This window comes from Protomyctophum parallelum (assembly GCF_964188405.1).
Source record: "Protomyctophum parallelum genome assembly, chromosome: 23".
Classification (NCBI taxonomy): domain Eukaryota; kingdom Metazoa; phylum Chordata; class Actinopteri; order Myctophiformes; family Myctophidae; genus Protomyctophum; species Protomyctophum parallelum.
Window position 1 is genome coordinate 15,457,664 of NC_139715.1, and position 19,322 is coordinate 15,476,985.

The window sequence follows — 19,322 nt, forward strand, 5'->3', positions numbered from 1 at the left end:
CCCGTCGATGAAAACTCATTTCGGCCGCTTGTATTCGCAACCTTATTCTTTCGGTCATGACCCACACTTCATGACCATAGGTGAGAGTAGGAACGAAGATTGCTCGGTAGACAGAGATTTAGAACGAGTGCCACATGTAAACTAGCCTGGTGGTAACCACTCCCCCTGCTGGACAACATTTTAATTCTGCCAGAAGGGAGAGTCTGGTCTCTCTCGGGCAGAGACGGTGCACTCCAATCCAAAATCAGACCGGAGCGATATGCGGCCGCTAGAGGCGGGATCAGCGAGAGACTGGCGACGTATTGAAGCCGTGCCACAGCGCAAATGTAATATACACAACCTAACAGGACTACAACTCACAATGATTATGGAGATATCAGATTGTTGTCCCGCTGCTTCCCGTTCATCGTTTCTGCTTGAGAGAGCCCAGATGCAGGCAGGAGGGAACTTGTGAACTCAATACTGCCGCAATCAGGCGGAGTCAGGTTACATGTAAACACTCTCTCTCTTGCTGGTCTACAGTACACTACACTTGACTTAGTCTCGCGTTACCAGACTGTTGACTCTCGCAATGTGACTTTATATATTGTCAATGACTTGCATGAGAGGGGGAGAGGTAGTGGAGTTAGTTGCTTTAGTAGACAGTGTGAGGGTCCAATGGAGTTAAGAGGTTTTGTCCAATGCGTTTTTTTTTTTACTACTTTCCATTGGTTCAATATTTTCGAAACAACACAAACAAGACGTAAAGGGTGTTCAATAGCACTGATTTATGGAGAAGAAACAAAAATCTAAAATGGAGTTGGACAGCAAACGATGTGGAACTCAACCTACCCGCGTGAGGTCCATGCCCAGCTTGAGCTGAGACAGCAGGTGTAGGATGACGCTCCGCTCCTCCTCCACCGCTCCCAGCTCCTCCTCCGTCTCCACCACGGTGTCCTCCACCTCATCCTCCACGTCGATCTCCTCCCTTTCCTGCTCCTGGTAAACAGGGACGTGCAGAGAGTGTTAGAGAGTTGAAATTCCGTAAGAGGGCCCTTTTTTTTCAGAAAAAAGCAATACTCGGGTATGGCATGGAAAGGAGAGGGAGGGCATTTGCATTTCTTTCACCACAGTAAATACTGCATTCATGGTCCGGAGGAGAGGGCAGTTGTTTTACAGACGGGTAAAAGGGCAGGGGCTGAAGCCCCCTTTGATGTCTATGTGTGCACGAACCTGCCTGGTAACGCAGGGTGAAGGGAGGCAACCATGGAATCAGTGAGACAGGCTTTAGGTAAAGATGTGGAATAAAACATTAAAAATAATCACACCCGTGTGAAGTGAGGGGCGCTCTTATCATCGTACATCCTCATGATGCAACATGTCTATAGAGCTTCCAGAGGACCAGAAGTGAATTCCCCATTCATTTTCCTCATGGACACCACGGACAAAGCCAATTTGAGTTGTGACGACAAATGACAGTAAACACAATGTTTTGGGCCGATCAAATAATTTGTAAGAAGAAAAACATGGCAGGATACAACACTTTGTGTTTATTGTCATGATGTGTCACAACTCCAGTTGGCTTTGTCTGTGGCGTAATAGTCTTTAAATAAAAACTTTTAGGAGGGGCTAGCCTAGTGCCCCTCAAAAAAGAAAATAAATCACACCCGTGTGAAGTGAGGGGCGCACTTATCATCTTACAACATCAATTACAACATAATGTTTGTATAAGCAATGGGTGCTAATGTTTGTTTTAGTCCTCAACACAAACATTACATTTCTCTTTATGGAGGGTATGAAGTTATGCCTACTGAGTGGCAAAAAACTACTTTCTGGACTTGACATACATCCAAACAGAAAAGTCCTATCTGATTGCATTCAATGTCTTTAAACTAAATTAAATTCACTTTGCCACACGATCTGCCATTCACACTTCATGTATGCGCATACCCTCTTTTGTCTATGGCGTTTTCTTAAACCAGCATCGTTGGAAAACAAACATTAAAGCTGTATATAGGAGGAAGAACGACGACATCACATAGTGAATCGAAACTACAGTGAATACAGAATCTGAACGCCAGAATAGTCTCCAACTCTCCATATAGAGCACTTTCACCGACGGACGGGATGTTATCCCGGATGGCTCTAGAGTAGCCAAAACACTCTAGAGCCGATCGACAACAACGGGAGGTATGATTCATTCTATTGCGACTAGCGACTGGACCGCGGTGGGCCGTCTAAGACATGATCTTTTCTTAGAATTGGACGGGATGATTTAGATCGCGAGTTATTAACATTTGAACATTTCCGATGACGCCAGTTGCCCATGTATGTATTCACCACGCTATGAGCAGGCGGTGGCTCAGGGGTAGAATGCCTGGATGGTAACCGTAAGGTTGCCAGTTCGAACCCGGGATCCCCCAGAGTTACTGTCGAAGTGTCCTTGACCAAGACACTGAACCCCTAATTGCTCCCCATGTGCTAGTTGGTGCCTTGCATGGTTTCCGCTGCCATCTGTGTATGAATGTGTGTGTGAATGGGTGAATGTAATGCACAATCTCTGTAAAGCGCCTTGGATAAAGGCGCTATATAAATGCACCATTTACCAAGGATTGAACTCAAAAACCTTCTCAACCCTTTGGTGTGGTTTGGGCCATTTGAATTCCATGCGTTGAATCACTAGGGTCAACGGGCAACAAGACATATCACACCGCAGGGACAACGCTAAAACCGTCTTGACCCTTTGGTGTGGTTAGGCCGGGCTTTACTTACCCCAGAGAAACTGCAGGAGTCGGGACTGCTGAGCTCCAGGCGGCTGCCCTCCAGCGCGTCCTCTCCTGTGGCGTAGCTCAGTTGTTCGCCGTTGTTCAGGATGTCGGGGATCTTCGGCTCCAGCCACTCGATGGTGGGACCTGTCGCAGACGACAAAGGCAATACGGCCGAGTGTTCAGAAGAAGTGCTCATGGTACAGACCCCCCCAGCAGCACTACCACACTGCAGCCCCTGGCAGCTGCACCACACATGCACGCGCACGCACGCACACACACAACCACAACTACCACCGTGCACACACTACACACAGCGCACCATTGGTTGCACGTCACCCCGTCACTGCTCGGCCTGCTGTCTGGCTGGACAGGTGGCTATCCCCAAGACAACTGCACGAGACCCATCGGTGTAACCCGAGCCCTCCCCCCACAATAAAAGGGAGTATCACGATACCTGGCCTGTGCCGACAGGAAGCATCCTCACCCTCTGATTGGATAAGCCCGCTCCATGGCGCACGGCCATTTTTAAGCATGTTTGGGAGTGGGCAGATCTAATTCTAATTAGCCTCACACGTCACTTGACAACTTGATCTGATTGGCCGTCACCATGCGCTGTCCCGTTGTCTGGCCTAATTAAATATGCATTCCGGGTAAATGGAGCTTCCACGTCAAACTGCGTGGAAGCTCAGCTGGCCTTTTGTTGCACTATTTATTCTCCATATCGAGAGGCGTTTGAGGGATTCATTGACCCAGTGAAACATTTCAGATTGGGTATTTAAATGGGTCCAGTTTGGTCACTCTGTCCCAAGTACACCGACTGCACCCTGTCCCACTAGCATGCGGTTGGCGGACAGGTCTGCCCATCTGAGATCTAATTACCTTGGAGACGGGCGGTAAGAATAGGGTGCAGGTTCTCATCCATAATGCAGAATAATTCCACCGTCCAGGCAGCGAACACAGACTGCATATGTAGATGGAGCACAGCCCAGCAGCCCTTGTACATAGGCCTTATTTACAAGGTCCCTGTTCGTAGGTCATTTCTGCATAGAAACTAGTGATTGTGGACCCAGCGAGGGGACATACAGTCCCATAGCGTTGCATCATGGTCCTCCTTTAACCCATTTAGGACTGAGACCAGATTCTACAATTGTTTTCTAAATCAGTTTTTCAGAAAAACCTATGTTTCTATGTCAGTCGCTCTCAAACTATTTCATGTCAAGGACCCCAGAAAGTATATGCAATTGGCCGCCGCCGCCCCCCATCTGAAAATATGTTGTTACAGGGACTCCACCCAGAAGCAAAAGATTTGAGTTAAAAATGTTCGCTCTGAAAGAATATATATTCATTATTCAAAGATTTGCGCCACATTTTGCACAATTGTGAAAGACCTTCATCAGGCATTGGCATGAAACCTCCTCACCTGACATCATGGCGCCTCTTTGCCTGGAGACCTGCTGCAGGTGAAGGATGTGGAGACAGTCGTTCAGACAGTTCATGGTGGCCATGGACGTGGCCTTCAGCATCAGCAGGTCCTGGTCCAGTGGGGAGAAGCCTGGAGCCGGTGGCAGGCTCTCGATGCCCTGTATCAGCTCTCTGTGTTGGCCCTGCGCCTGGCTCATCATCTGGATGGATGGGGGCAAACACTTTACTTTACTCTATCCGTTTATTAGGACGGACATCATATATGAATTAGGGCTGTCAAACGATTGCAAATTTTTTTGCAATCAGATTAATCACCGCTTAAAAATGAATTAATCATGAATAATCACCAAAATATGCCATGTTTTGTTGTGGGAACCGAAAGATAAGTGACTCTTAAACTATCGCTATGTTCATGTTTCTCTGTCTCTCACCCCGTTGTCATGCTATGTGATTTGATCCGCTGGCCATGTAAACTGTGCAGCCTTTTATTGCAATAACCCATCCAGATAGGGCTTCTCCTTCTCGTTTGGATCTATCAGATACCAGAGCGATGACTAGTGCAGATTGGATCAGGGTCAATTAATGTACAAAAGGTGTAAAGTGCATCTATTATGGTTTAGCAGTGTTTATTTTTATTTTTATCAAAGTTTCTTTATTAATCTTTCAAGTCACTTATGAATAGCATACAAAATGTTTTGAACTTTTTTTTTTTACGCTTCCCTCCCCCCAGAGTTCCCGCTCTGAAAGAGCCACAATCCCGGTATCTTGTACTATTAACAATGAAATAAAAGGCACATACAAATATACATAATAGAAGAAATTAATCAAATATTGGACACAATATGCAAACAAATAATAATAATTGGTTTAGCAGTGTTTTTATAGGGAAATACAGATTTGGAACTAAACTTAATTTTATTTTATTAAGGCTTTTGTGCCTTTATTGATAGTTACAGTGAAGACGGACAGGAAAGAGGGACAGAGAGAAGGGGAGAGACGCGCAGCAAAGGTCGTCATGAACGGGACTCAAACACGCGACACGCTGTCAGGCCAATTTACAATTTACAATTTAGGCATTTAGCAGACGCTCTTAATCCAGAGCGACTTACATTAAGCAGGAACAAAAAAGCATGGGAATACATCACATAAAAGCATTTATCATGAAACATGCGTAAGCTAAGAAAGTAACAGTGGAATATCTATATTATGAGACTATACATATAAACTATATATCTATACTACTATTCTATACATATGTACTATGGCGTGCTATGACTATATACAATGCAATTATAGTGCTGTCTACATAACATGCTATAAGTCTATCAAATGCTATCTAAGTCTACCGAAATGCTATCTAAGGGGGTGGGGTAAGTGCTAAGGCCAGAGCCTATATGTGGCATGCACCTGGACCACTAGGCCAGCAGGTGCCCCAAACTAAAGTAACTTGTGCAACAGGACACAGAGGTCCATGTTCATTAAAAAAAACAGTTTGTCGTTATTTTTTTGGGGGCATCGATTCGTTTTTTTCCAAAAAGAAAAAAGATATATATATATATATAGCAATGGACAAAAAAGGCGCTTTATTTTTCTGACATGGACACACAGTGATGACTAAAGGGTAACTTTGCCAATTTTGAACCTACATCCCATTATTCTGATGTGAGGAAATCATCTATATAGCATTGGGGAAAAATACCACATGTCTTCTGTGTATTTCTAAAATGCTAACGTGTAAAGCAAATGTGCCGTTTACCCGTCATCAGTTGTATGGAATGTATGCATGATAGCGTGAAATGACATGCCAGATCAGCAACATTTCCATAGTTGGGGCCCCGGAAATCATGCAACCGTGTTAAAAGTGTGCTACGGTTAAGGGTTTGCAGTTAGCAACAAGTTCCCCCAGTAGATTTCCAAAGCTTTTTTTTCCATAGGGTTTGTCACGTATGCAGAAAATAAGGTTATTTTCTTAACATGATTCTAAAACAGCTCCTTGCTTTGGTCTGTAACACACACATACTGCAGACCATTAAGTTAATGAAATGCCACCCTGTTGTCACCCTGCTTTTTCAATGCAAAGTGACAACATGGACGCCATCATCAACTTGTAAGCTGTGTAGAACTTAGTAGGGTAAAAACAGGCCTTACCAATGATACTAAATAAGGTTTGGTTCCATTCAGGTCAGTCAGAGTGCTAGATGTTGAGTCACTGGAAAGGCTCAACCTCGATTAGCATCATTGGTGTTTAACCTAAACCTACTATTTCATGTCAATAGGCAGGTTTCCTGTGTACAAACATTGCTGAGTTACATTCACAGGGCAAAAGTGCTTTGACTGACAGCTGATTAGCGTCTAATCAACTAATCAGAGTGACCGCGTTTACTCGGTTCGAGCTACAAGCTGCAGCGTGTGATCATCACGTGACCTCAAGTACAGGTTTGCCTGTACATGCTCAAAGTGGTTATGGCGATTAAAGTATAACGTGATATTCATCGGACGCAAACGTGCAGGCACTCTGTATAACCCATTTAGGCTAGATTCTACAAAAAGTCTTGTAAATCCTTACAGTTTTAGTCAGTGGTGCTCAAACTATTTCATTTTCATGTCAAGGAGCCCCAGAATTAGATGTATTTGGCCACCGACCCCATCTGAAAATATGTTGTTCTAGTAGGAACCCCATCAGAAGCAAAGAATTGACTTAAAAACGTTTGCTCTGAAAGAATATATAATGCTGTCAAAGTTAACGCATTATTGTCTCCACCAGGCCGAAGGCATGGGGGGAGAGTATGTTTTGCACTCCGTCCGTCCGTGTGTCCGTGTGTCCGTCCGTCCGTGTGTGTGTCCGTGAGCAGCTAATCTCGGCCACCGTTAACCCGGTCGATGCCAAATTTTGCACACACACTCCCTGGATGCCAACGATGAAACTCTGCCCCAAACTTTCCAGAACGGCCTGTTATAGCGCCACCAGGAGGCCGCTTTGTGCAAAACAAGTTTTTGCACAGTACACCTACAGATTTTGTCCAAACATCGCGCAAATTGGTACACAGTCTCTCTAGAGCTATTCAACGCAACCGGTCTTTCAGACCAATCCATCCTGATTGGTTAAGATTGGCTTCCAAAGTTCACAGGAGTGCTCAGTTTCAAACAAAATGCTGCAAATCATGAACACATCGCGTGATTTCAGTGAAATTGTGCACCCACATTCCCACTAGGCAGAGGACGAAATGCCACATGAACAATTTCAACTCAGCCTCAAGGTGGCGCTATAACTGGCCGAAAAGTGTTTTTACCTCTAACTGCACGGATCTGTGGATAACTTTGTATGCCAACTCCCTAGAGGCCAAGGAAAAACCTTTGCCTGGAATTTTTCACATCTGCTCATCCTGGTGGAGACCTGTGCCCAGAAGGGCACTTTTTCTAGTTAACCTTATTAACGGCACAAATGTTTTTATCGCATTAACGCAAAAAAAAGAAATCACAGCGATTGGCAGGCGGGATGTTGAGGAATACTGGTTCCTGCTGTTAATTTTGCATCGCATTGTAAACAGCTGTGCCTCGTTATAGCCACAGTAAGTAATTTAATTTAATTTAATTTAATTTATAAGCGATTTTGGGATTATTTTTGTAGATTGAAAAAATATTGGGGGTCCTTTGCTCTTGGCATGAAAATGTTTGAGAACCACTGCTCTAAAACAATGTTAGACAAAGTTTGAGCCACAAACACATTGTTCTCTCTCTTCTTCTTTTGTATAAATTAAATAGGCCTATTCATGATTCTGCTTATAGAGAAGTAGCCTATGTTAGTTTGTTTTATGGAAACAGTTGTTTGTGTTGAATGTGCTAATTTCACAGAATTATTCAAAAGAGAGAAAATGGGCAAGCCATAAAATAATGCACATTGCACTTGTCTTTTCATACGTCATGTGGAAAAAAGGTAAATAAAAAAAGTAACATTAATGTTGTCAAACCTGATCGGAGCATCTCTACAATACAGCGTTTTCTTTCAGTTCATCATTGAATTTAGAGCAAAAAAGGTTTTGCGATTAATCGCGCGATTAACTACACAAATCATGCGATTAATCGCGATTACAAATTTTAATCGCCTGACAGCACTAATATATATATATATATATATATTCAAAGATTTGCGCCACAATTCACGACATTTCAAAAATAGCAGATTTACAAGCTCATAGTGCAGCACTCTGTGCCGTACTATGAGCGTGTAGATCTGCTAGTTTTCAATAGCTAAAGTATAACATAATGCTTTAACCCATTTTGGGCGGGAACCCCTTTTGGTGTTTGCATTATGTTATGCTTTAGCTATTGAAAAATAGCAGATCTACAAGCTCATAGCACGCCACCGAGTGGCGCGCTACGAGCTTGTAGGTCTGCTATTTTTTTTAAACAACTGACAGAAACATAGCTTTTTCAGAAAACTGTCAGGATGTCGAAGACAAAGTACTGTACCTCTTTAGCTTCCTGCAGGTGGTCTGGAAGCAGGGATCTCTTGCTGGAGTACAACGACGAACCTTTGTGGATCTGTGACAAGTTGAAGAAGGAAGCCGTGTGCTGGCTGGGCCGACGCTGGGACATGGGCGAGCTGCCGCTGCCCTGGGATGTCATGGAGTAGCTGCGCGACTTGGTTGGGGGATTGCACTGCACAGAGTAGAGAGAAAACTATTTAGTTATCAAAGATTAATAGAATTTAACTCGTCCCAACCCAGCTCATATCTGAGCCAGATTTTGTTTGCATAGTGTATAAAAGCACTACACTATACAAAATAAAAAATGAGTGCCATGTCACCGTATCTCAAACAAAAACCCGATGAAGAAACGCTGTTTTGACCAAAATTCCATCTGGGACAAGGAATAGGAGATACAGGCGATTGAAAGAAACGGATAGAATGGATTATTATGGTGACGACGATCTAAGATGAACGGTCCAGTGCTGTGCCAACAACATTGCTAGCTAACCGGCTAACGTAAGTAGCATTATGGCTCGGACGATCGAATGCACTATAAAAGCGCAATTGACAAAAGGTCTTCGGCAATGGCGGTAAGCGTTAGTATCAAAATTAGGCTTCAATTGACAAAGGACTTCGGCAATGGCGGTATAAGTGTTAATTAGACAGAGTAAAATCCTCTGTGTTAATTGGTCCATTTCAATTGTTATCCATTGTGCGAGAACCCACTGTGTTTCAGGGACATCTTGGGAATCCCTGCATTTGCATCCTGCATCTGCAGTGCATTTCCAATAATACGCACATATTCCAATGACTGCATGTTGGAAAAGGGCTATTGAAGCAGTCTTTCTTTCTGTGCTGGACTATGGAGATGTCATCTATGGGAAAATTGTATGTGCAATCGTGCATGTTTAGTTGTTTTCAGTGCTGTACATTCCTCCATCTGTCCTTCAGTTGCTTCTAAAACTCACACTAGTCAAAGAACCGCTGAAGTGCCCTTGAGCAAGGCACTGAACCCCCAACTGCTCCAGTGGAGCTGCTTAGTAGCCAACAGTATAAGACTGAGGTTGTACTGGTCAGCTCCCAGGTTTTAATGTGTGTCTGTCTGTGTGTTTCTATGTGCAGGGAGTTGCTGAAAATGAGCACTTGTGCTCAGCTACTACCCTGGGTAAATAAAAGAGCTAAAACTACACGTCCGGAAAACCGGCACCTTGATGGCACTGCCCACCAGCTGCTCAAAGCCCCGGAAGACATCAAAGGAACGGCCGGGAATTGGTCAGAAGTGCTGCCTGGGCTCACGTTTTGCTCGTGCAAAAATAAGTCTCTCTCTCACCATACAGCTCCCTGGGAGCACCTCAGCACCTCTTCAACCTTTTTGTTTAGAGTTGGTTAGACAATGATTTGCACAACCACACAACATGTTACACTCCATACACCACTGATTCAACTGACTACCATTGTTACTATTGAGTTTGTTTGCCATTACAGTTGCCTATGTTAAGAGTTAATAAAACAAATGTAAACGTTCCTCGTTTGTGTGGGCTTACTCTTTGTTACAAACTGAGCTATTTCTAACAATAGTAATAACTTTCCATTGGGAAAGGCAGAGGCTTTCATTAAAATCAACATTTCAATGATAAAGTTGACACGAATTGCTGACTCAGGTCAGCAGCAGCCTCCGCTTCCTGTGTGGAAGGAAGCGTGTAGCCCGTGATGCGAGGTTACTCCGTGGTGGGAAATAATACAAGTATGGTATGATACAAGAGAACTGTAACTTGTAACTTTTATTTTTGTAGAAGAGGCAAACCCTATCCTATCCTTTTTTTCTTTTTTTTTTTTTTTTAAGATATTTTTTTTGCGGCTTACGCCTTTTATTGATTTTTGAAGGGACAGACAGTAGGCTGACAGGAAACGGGAGAGAGATGGGGGGATGACATGCAGTAAAGGCCGTGTCGGGTCCGGGAGTCGAACCCGCGGCACACTGCGACTGGATTACCAGTCCGGTGCCCAGACCGTTACGCTACGGCCTGGGCCTATCCTATCCTTTTTACTAGTATAATAGTATTGGACCTGGGGCCAAGTGCAGCACTGGGCAGTAGACAGACAGCAGACAAGACCTTATCAAGAGGATTCCGTAAGCAAGTAAGTATAATAGTATTAGTTTACAATAATTAGATTAATACACGATAATCAACACCAACACTAACACTTTATTTAGAACACACCCAAATCAAATCATAGTAAAACATACGTGTTCAATCAATTATTCAATCAAAGCAAACAATATTAGTTTGCCTCTTCTAGCTGCCAAGCTATCATTCTCTTGTACGTATTATGTCCCACCACAGAGTAACCTCGTGTCTCGGAGGACAGTCAAGACGGGCAGTGTCGGTAGGCCAATCAGAGGCAGCCAGGGCATTACCATGTCTAAAATAGATTCACGCGTTGCCAAACAACACCTTCTCCATTCTGTTATGGTGTGACACTTATATAAAACACCACAAGACAGCTACTGAATCAGAAGCCATCCATTTCACCATGTGACTATAATTATGGTTAGAAAGAGAAGATGTGACAGAAAGAGACAGAGAGTAAGTGATACAGCAAGAGAGAGAGTTGCATCCATGAACTAGAAATGCACTCTGTCGAGCTGCTAACTTGCGCCTTGCACACAAGTAGGCCATGTATGGCCTACTTGTGCACAAGCAGAGTGCGCCATGAGGTGCGCTCACCACTGGCATCGCCGCTTCATCGTCCCTATAGAGCTCTCTGCTGTCTGTCTGGGTACGACTGCTGTTCCGAGTCCTAGAGCTCTCTGCTGTCTGTCTGGGTACGACTAGAGCTCTCAAGTCCTAGATCTCTCTGCTGTCTGGGTACGACTGCTGCTCTGAGTCCCTACAAAGTAGCTACTTTGAAGTACAGTGTCCGGTAATGTCTATTGCCTGGTACAACTGCTGGTCTAAATCCTCTGTAAATCCTCTCTACTTTGAGTGCTACTAACTAATGTCTAATACAAAATCCTATAGACCCGTTATTGACCTTATACCAACCTCGAAGCGTACCTTAGTTACGTCACCAAGAATGGTGGCCCCTTATTGGCTGAGAGAGGACACCGACATACATACTGTACATACCCAGCCGATCACAGAGTTTGCGTGCCAAGTAAATATGTACCGATATGAACATCTAGACTAGAATGGAGCATGTGGTCTTACCTTGCCCATGGCCTCTGTGTGGTGCTGTGTGCAGATCTGTAGTCTGCTCACCCAGTGCTGCCTCTCCTTGGCATCGGTAGCTAACGCACGCACACACACACACGCGCGCACACACACATGCGCGCACACACACAAACACACAACGCACAAAGCCCAACAAAATCTCATTAAAGTTCTGCCAAGCGGATCCTGCTCAGCATTGATTATGTGCACTATCTCCTTCCCTGGCTGGAGATAATGGAAAACATCAAGATCAATATGTCCTGATGGACGATGATACCAGGGCGCTCGAGGTTAAGAAAAAGAGCTGACCAGCAACAAAAACACCACCAGCTTCATTTACGGTGTGTGTGTGTGTGTGTCATTTCTAAAACGGATCGACACAAACGGATCATCTCTATGTGCCAGACTTAAGCAAGTCAAGAAACAGCTGCTGTCAATGGTCAAGGGTCAGTACACTACTCACATGAGCTAGTGATATGCTATTTTCGGTGTGTGATAGAAAAGTATAGATCAGGTTTCATGTTTGATGCAATGTTAACCAGGAAAAAGTAACTAATAAGAATATACAAATTCCCCCTGTCTCTGCCAGTAGGCAAAGACAACTTTGCCATTTGTCTATCTTAGGAAGATATTTTCAAGAACCCTGAAATGGAGATTTCTCATACAGATTTACTACTGGCAGTGGCAACACGAAATCTGATCAGCCGAACACAAACAACATTGTCAAAACTGATGCAACCGTTAACAATATCTGCACAGCAGTCCTTCGCATCACGTTACAGACAGCAACGCCAGCAAGCCAAAACTATAAGTAACTTAAGAACGTGTGTAAATCAGCACTGCATAAGTTCAGTGTATTTGTTATTTTTGCCAAACAAGACCTAAGGTAAGCAACTGAAACCATGGGTGAAGAAATTAGATAGACGCTCCGATCAATCGGTGATCGGCCGAAATTTACTCCAAATGACTCGATCTGTGATCGGCAATTTACCCAATCTGTGATCGGCAATGAATTTACCCTATCTAGAGAAACCATATAATATTATTGTCACTTTGTGGCCTAAACATTCTCCCCTTCCTCACCACACAGACAGGAACAGTTTTGACGTGGGTTTTGACATATAATAATTAGAAATATTGAAATGTTCCCTTGCACAATCGGTATCGGCCGATCATGATAAAAATCAATCGGTGATCGGGCCCAAAAACCCTGATCGGAGCATCCCTAAAATTAGACATGAGGAAGGGTTATTTTCAGGTGTGTGACTGTGTAGTGTGTGAATTTGAAGAACAGCAACCAACCCCTTAGCTTGTACTGCTCCCCGCTGATGGCGTTGACCGTGAAGGTATGAGAGTCCTCGTCACTGGGGGAGATGACGGCCCCTGCCAAGGGCAGCGTCCCGCGGGGCTTCTGGGGGCGCGACTGCTCGTTCACAAAGTACTCCAACAGACCCGCCTCATTGTTCAGGACAAAGAACCTGTGCAGGAGGTCCGAGAGTGGAAGGGGAGACTGAAAAACACATACTAGCAGCAAGAGCATGCCAGATGCCATCATGCCAGATTTGGAGGAAATATGTGAAGGAATCAGGCTCCTTTTTTGCTTTTCTGAGACGAGTCACGACATTGCTTAATATGCACTATTGCAGAATATATTTTGACTGTATGTATAAACAGAATATATACTTAAGACAGGTTGTTGACATGCAAATTTAACTGCTTCACAACAATGCAATCCTTAACTTCTCAGGATGGATTCAAAAACCCTGATTAGTTCAGCTGGTGTAGTGTTGGGAATAGGAACCTGCATATTTCCAGTCATCAGTGGTACTGGTGCAATTTTACAATTCAGGCATTTAGCAGACACTCTTAATCCAGAGCAATTTGTAAGCTAGAACAATACATCAAATACAAAACAATATGAATCATGAATCAGACGTAAGCTAAGAACTTAACAGTGGAATATAATGAAACTATGTGTATACACTATAGAGTGCTATGTCATTGTCTAGTCTACATAAAATGCCATCTAAGTTACTGGTATACTAGCTGATATCTACAGTACCTACTACACAGGTGTGGTTGTTGTTACTCACCTATACTGCCACCCTGTGACAAGGTTGGTGTATTTCATTAAGTAGCCGTCAATATTCTCCATGTGGTCACTAGAGTAAAGACAGAAAAATAAAAATCAGCGACACCAGTGTGTGCAACTGAATTTATGTGATTGGTTTGCTGATTTGCTCGTCTACATATGATTGTCATTCAATGGCATTTAATGTTTGTGTTGCCACAAATTTACATCAGATTTGGCGGACATCTGAACTACCTAATTTCTCCTTTCATTGTCAATGGCAAATATTGAGACGTGTGGGAACAAAAGCTGTATATAGGAGGGGCTAGCGTCCCTCAAAAATGTGACTAACGTAATTATCTTGCCAATCGGAATACAGCTTTTTTTCCTTTTCTACCAGATATGCAAGTGTAGCATTTCACCAAATTAATATACTTTCAAACGGACAACCCTAAACAGACAAACCTATGTACATGTCACATGTGTACGAATGAGACAGAGGTACTATGTCACTCTACACAGTTGTAGTCCAGTGCTCATTTCACTGGAAATTATGTTGATGACATTTAGGTGGTCTTTACACGAGAACGGTGTTCATAGAGAACAAAATAAAGAATCGTTTGCTGGTGTCCCTTTAGACGAGAACGGTGTTTTCAGGAGGTGAAAACACAGCAAAGTGAAAACACCTTCCAGAGTGGAAATCTTTGAGAACACCGTTTTCTCCCTTCTCCATGTAAACAGGCAAAACGGTGAATCCGCAAAACTTATGACATCATGGCTCACAACGTATATGTTTATAAATTATTACATTGATGCAGAGCCATATATGATATAATGGAGTTCCTACAACGAACAAGCCTCCCTCCTCGCCTACAAAGCGCCGCTCATCAGCGATGGTGAATGTAAAACCATGATGTAAATAAAATGCCTTGTGGTAGGCAGCAGCAGCGTTTATGTAGCCTAATGTATTATAATATATATAACCATCGAGTGGCGTGCTCTACCTGCATGTTCTGTGCTGCCTGTCAGCCTGTGTATTACTCAATGCGTTAGTAGAAAGCAGGCAGCGAGCAACGGCCACAACCCCATAGTGTTCTGGAAGCGTCATTCAAAACCCTGATAGGGTTGCGTGAAGGGGGAGCTACCTGGTTCTTCTTCTTGTACGTGGGTGACTGGTCTATTTGGCAGCCCAAATATTCTACATTCTTTAATTGTGTAGACTTCTTGTACAGTAATGCAGATGTTTTTTGTTTTTTTTAAGATATGTTTTTGCGGCTTACGCCTTTTATTGTTTTTTTTTGAAGGGACAGACAGTAGGCTGACAGGAAACGGGAGAGAGATGGGGGAAGACATGCAGTAAAGGCCGTGTCGGGCTCGGGAGTCGAACCCGCGGCACACTGCGACTGGATTACCAGTCGCAGAGCTACCAACCTGCACACATTTTGTGTACCAACCACGCAATTCTAGGCGTATAGACACCTAGAATTGTGTGGTTGGTACACAAAATGTGTGCAGGTTGGTAGCTCTGCAGTCGGGTGCCCAGACGGTTACGCCACCGCTTGGGCAGTAATGCAGATGTTTAACAATTATTTAACTCTTGAGCGTAGAATTTGGTTTCATTTTACACTCAAGAGTTAAAGATCAGTAAGGGTCCATTTGGTTATCAACTCTGGTTATCAATTTAGCTGGGGACAACCTGGAACCCCCTCAAGGACCACTGGTTGAAAACCACTGAATTATATGCTCATGGAGCCTTTCTCTACTGCTGGGTGAAGTTAACCTGGTGATGTAGAACACTGGCTCTCAATATTGGGTCTGGAAATGGCCTCAAATGGGGCCCCTCCCCTAATAGAAAACCAACAGGTCCAACCAACAGGGGGCACGGTGGCACAGTTGGTAGTGCTGTTGCCTCACAGCTAGAAGGTCCTGGGTTCGATTCCCGCTCGGGACGCTGTGGGTGCTGGCGGCGTGTTTCCTCCTACGCGTCATCAGTGCGCATACCCGAAGGCGGGGTTGGCGAAAGGGCCTTTCTGTGTGGAGTTTGCATGTTCTCCCCGTGTCCCCTAGGGTAGGTACCCTCACAAAAAACATGCAGTAATCCTGGTCACTAAACTGCCTCCCCCTGGCCAGCCGGGGCGCCTGATGGAGGGGAAAGGAACTGGTTGGAATAACGTGTTCCTTCCACGCGCTACGTCCAACCAGGGAAACTCCCCCCTGTCGGGTGTAAAGGAGCAACTTGGACACTCAGGCATGAAGGAAGCATGAGTTCAAATCCGTTGCTCTCCCCTTGTCCCCCATATATGGGGACTAGGTTGGTGGAGGGTGTGTAGAGCCCAGGATCACATTAGATTATTGACACAGGTGAAAAATGGGTTACAAAATCGTGGGATAAAAAATATATATTACAAAAAAACAACAGGTCCTACCGGTCCACGACAGGATTGATTGAAAATTGTATTAATAGATTGCAGAATGGGTACAGACCAAGGTAGGTACAACGATGAGGATAAAACCAGAAAAAGCACTATTAAAGACTTGTTTACATCAAGGTCGGTCCTCCATTTTCAATCCATCAAAAATCAATTAAGAACTAAATATATTTTTACATTACACCAGGCTCTTAAATATAATAAGTAAACAAACATGTTAATGATTTCAACGTATGAGCCTGGCTGCACTGTTGAGATTGAAAATGAAAACAGTACCTTGTATTAAACAATTCTCTGCATAAGGCTGTGTGTGTATTGGTGTGGGGGGGGGGGTTGCTTCACAACAACACCTCCATTCATTCATTCAGTCTCACTTTCAGACAACCTAATATTTAGACTCTTCATAGATGTATTTATCTGATTCTGACATGAAAATGTCAGAATCAGAAAAATACATCTACAGTGTACGAGTCTAAATCTTAGGCCATTTCAGACAGCAAACCTGATTGATTGAATTAACAGTTTGCGGAATTACAGTACATTTCAAGTACAACTCAAGATTCCTTTACAGGATCTCCTCACTGGTCAACAAAAACACCTTGAAGACGTTAACAGGAGCCCTCGTACAAGGTTTCTTTGACTATGCATGCATATCCTGGTACCACAGCACCTCAAAGGTCCTTAAAAAAGGCTCCAGACTTCCCAAAACAAACTGGTCAGGCTCCTACTTGGCCTCACCCCCCGAACCCACCTCACCCCTGCCCACTTCAACAGGCTGGAATGGCTTAGGGTCGACAACAGAGTACAGCATCACCAAGATACACATGTACCTGTCTAGATACTTCCTTAATGTTAACGAAGTCCACACCCACAACACCAGAGGGAGTGCAACGAACCATGTACAACCCAGATTCGGCAAAAACAAGGGACTAAATTATTTTCGCTCCTATGCCACCAAAATGCGGAACACCCTACCAACAGTCATTAAGACATGTGAATCCAAAACCGCTCTCAAAGGGCACCTACGGACGGCTGCAATTCGAAACTGGCCCCCGTAAAATCTGAATCCCCCCCCACCGACCACCCTTTTTTCCCCTCACTGTATATGTTTCTTTTCCCTTTTTACCTCCTTTATGAATTCCGGTTCTGTTCTTTGACTACTGGTATATAGAAGTGTCTATTTGTACGTCTCTAAATGTTTTGATGAATTGAACAAGGTGGACCCTCTTGTAAACAAGTGTAATGCTTAATTGGGTGAGGTCGTCCACTCACAGTTAACAATCTTTGTATTGAGTTTGTGCTTGAAATGTACTGTAATTCTGCAAACTGTTAATAAATATTTCAATCAATCAATACAAAAAAACGTATCTGTGGAAGACACCATAAAGCATTACACTTGTTTACAATAGGGTCCACCATGTTCAATTCATCAGAACATTTAGAGACGTAAAATATACACTTCTATATAGCCAAAAACAGGAAATCATGTCATGTCATAGAGGAGGGAAAAAGGGGATGGGGGATTCAGATTTTACGGGGCCATGCAGTTTCGAATTGCAGCCGTGCAGGTGCCCTTTGAGAGTCAATGGATTCACATCATATCTTCACGACTGTTGGTAGGGCGTTCCACAATTTGGTGGCATAGGAGCGACATGAATTTAGTCCCTTGTTGATTGTACCGAACATCATCATCAACCACATCCAACCTACCTGTACTGCCAGGCTTTCCTCCCCGGGGTCGGGGTCCTGCTCTGGGGGGGGACCAGGACAGCATCCGACTCGTCGACATTATTAATGCGCAAAGAAGACACCGACAAGGTGGTGGTGATGGCTTCCCCTTGCATAGTCATCATGGCATTGATTCGGTTTAAAAAAAAGGCAGCAGGCAGCGCTGCTATAATATAGCAGCAGCAGGCTAAGTGTTGTTGGTTAGCCGGCCGGGGTGGCAATAACAACAACCACAACCCTCGTCCACCACCAAGCAACCCTCTCTCTCTGTCTGGCTTTAAATAAGCTTTATGGTCAACCTGTGCTAAGTGCTAAGTCTTGACAAGAAGGAATAACATCCCCATATACCCCTCCCTGGCTACCGGACCGGTGTAGGTACAAGATATTAAGATAAAGATATTGAAATAAGTGGCTGTGGAGGTCCTGTTAGCATGTGAGGCTGCTAACTATCATGCTAACAGACAGTCTTCTATTTATTTATTTCACTGACTGACTGCTGCAGCTTTGCTTTCCCTTGCGCGAGGACAAAGTCACGTGACCGGCGCTGGGTGGAAAACGCTTCCGCGTTGCCGAAAAATAATAATAATGGGCGTGGCCTGGTGACCGTGCGACGGTGTCGCGCGAGTTGGAAAATAGCCGATATACAAGCCCACAACCCGTCGCGGAAGCGACGGGTTGTGGCTTGTATATCGGCTATTTTCACTTCCGCGTTGTCATGTGAATAACAAAAGTGGGCGTGGTCTACAGAGAGTGCACTTGAGCGAGGCCAAGTTGTTGTCGGGTGAAAGTTGAACTTTTCCGAAAGAAAGTGTGGAAAAAACAAAACTCACTAGAAAACAGTGTTATTATTATTATTATTATTCCCCGCCTGGGACACCTGCTGCATCATTTCATTAATGACCCAATCCAACGAACTGAACTACATATAACTACATGTTTAAGTGTAAGGAAAGCTGGTGTAATGTAAAACAAGTGTAATGCTTTAATGGTGTCGTCCCACAGTTTTTGTATGGAGTTGTGCTTGTCATGTACTGTAAATATGAAAAACTACTAATAAATAGGCCTACTTCAATCAATCAATCAATCAATCAATGAACACCAATAGAAATAAATGATTTTACCTTTTTGTTCCAGTCCCAGACCAGTTGTGTGGGAGAAAAATCCTATAGTTCCTAGGATTGTTCTGTGGAGAGGAGAGGAGGAGGAGGAGGCGTGGAGAGAACAAGAACCCGAGGGAGGGA

General features: G+C 43.9%; 1 protein-coding gene across 2 annotated transcripts in view; it reads right to left on the minus strand.

Annotated features, from left to right (window-relative positions):
- LOC310854173 (oxysterol-binding protein-related protein 11-like) overlaps window positions 1–19,286 on the minus strand; it is a 31,620-nt gene extending 12,334 nt beyond the window's left edge. The window contains exons 1-8 of one of the 2 annotated variants that reach the window (XM_083758706.1): window positions 19,203–19,286; window positions 13,947–14,015; window positions 13,156–13,331; window positions 11,851–11,930; window positions 8,640–8,828; window positions 4,168–4,369; window positions 2,752–2,891; window positions 832–978 (exon numbers count right to left, since the gene is read on the minus strand). In XM_083758706.1, coding sequence (XP_083614832.1) covers window positions 832–978; window positions 2,752–2,891; window positions 4,168–4,369; window positions 8,640–8,828; window positions 11,851–11,930; window positions 13,156–13,331; window positions 13,947–14,008 — 996 coding nt within the window. In that variant the 5' untranslated portion in view covers window positions 14,009–14,015; window positions 19,203–19,286. Of the gene's footprint in view, window positions 1–831; window positions 979–2,751; window positions 2,892–4,167; window positions 4,370–8,639; window positions 8,829–11,850; window positions 11,931–13,155; window positions 13,332–13,946; window positions 14,016–18,063; window positions 18,565–19,202 lie in introns of those variants that run through there. The other variant, XM_083758705.1, reaches the window with a different exon arrangement.
- Window positions 19,287–19,322: the final 36 nt, after the last annotated feature.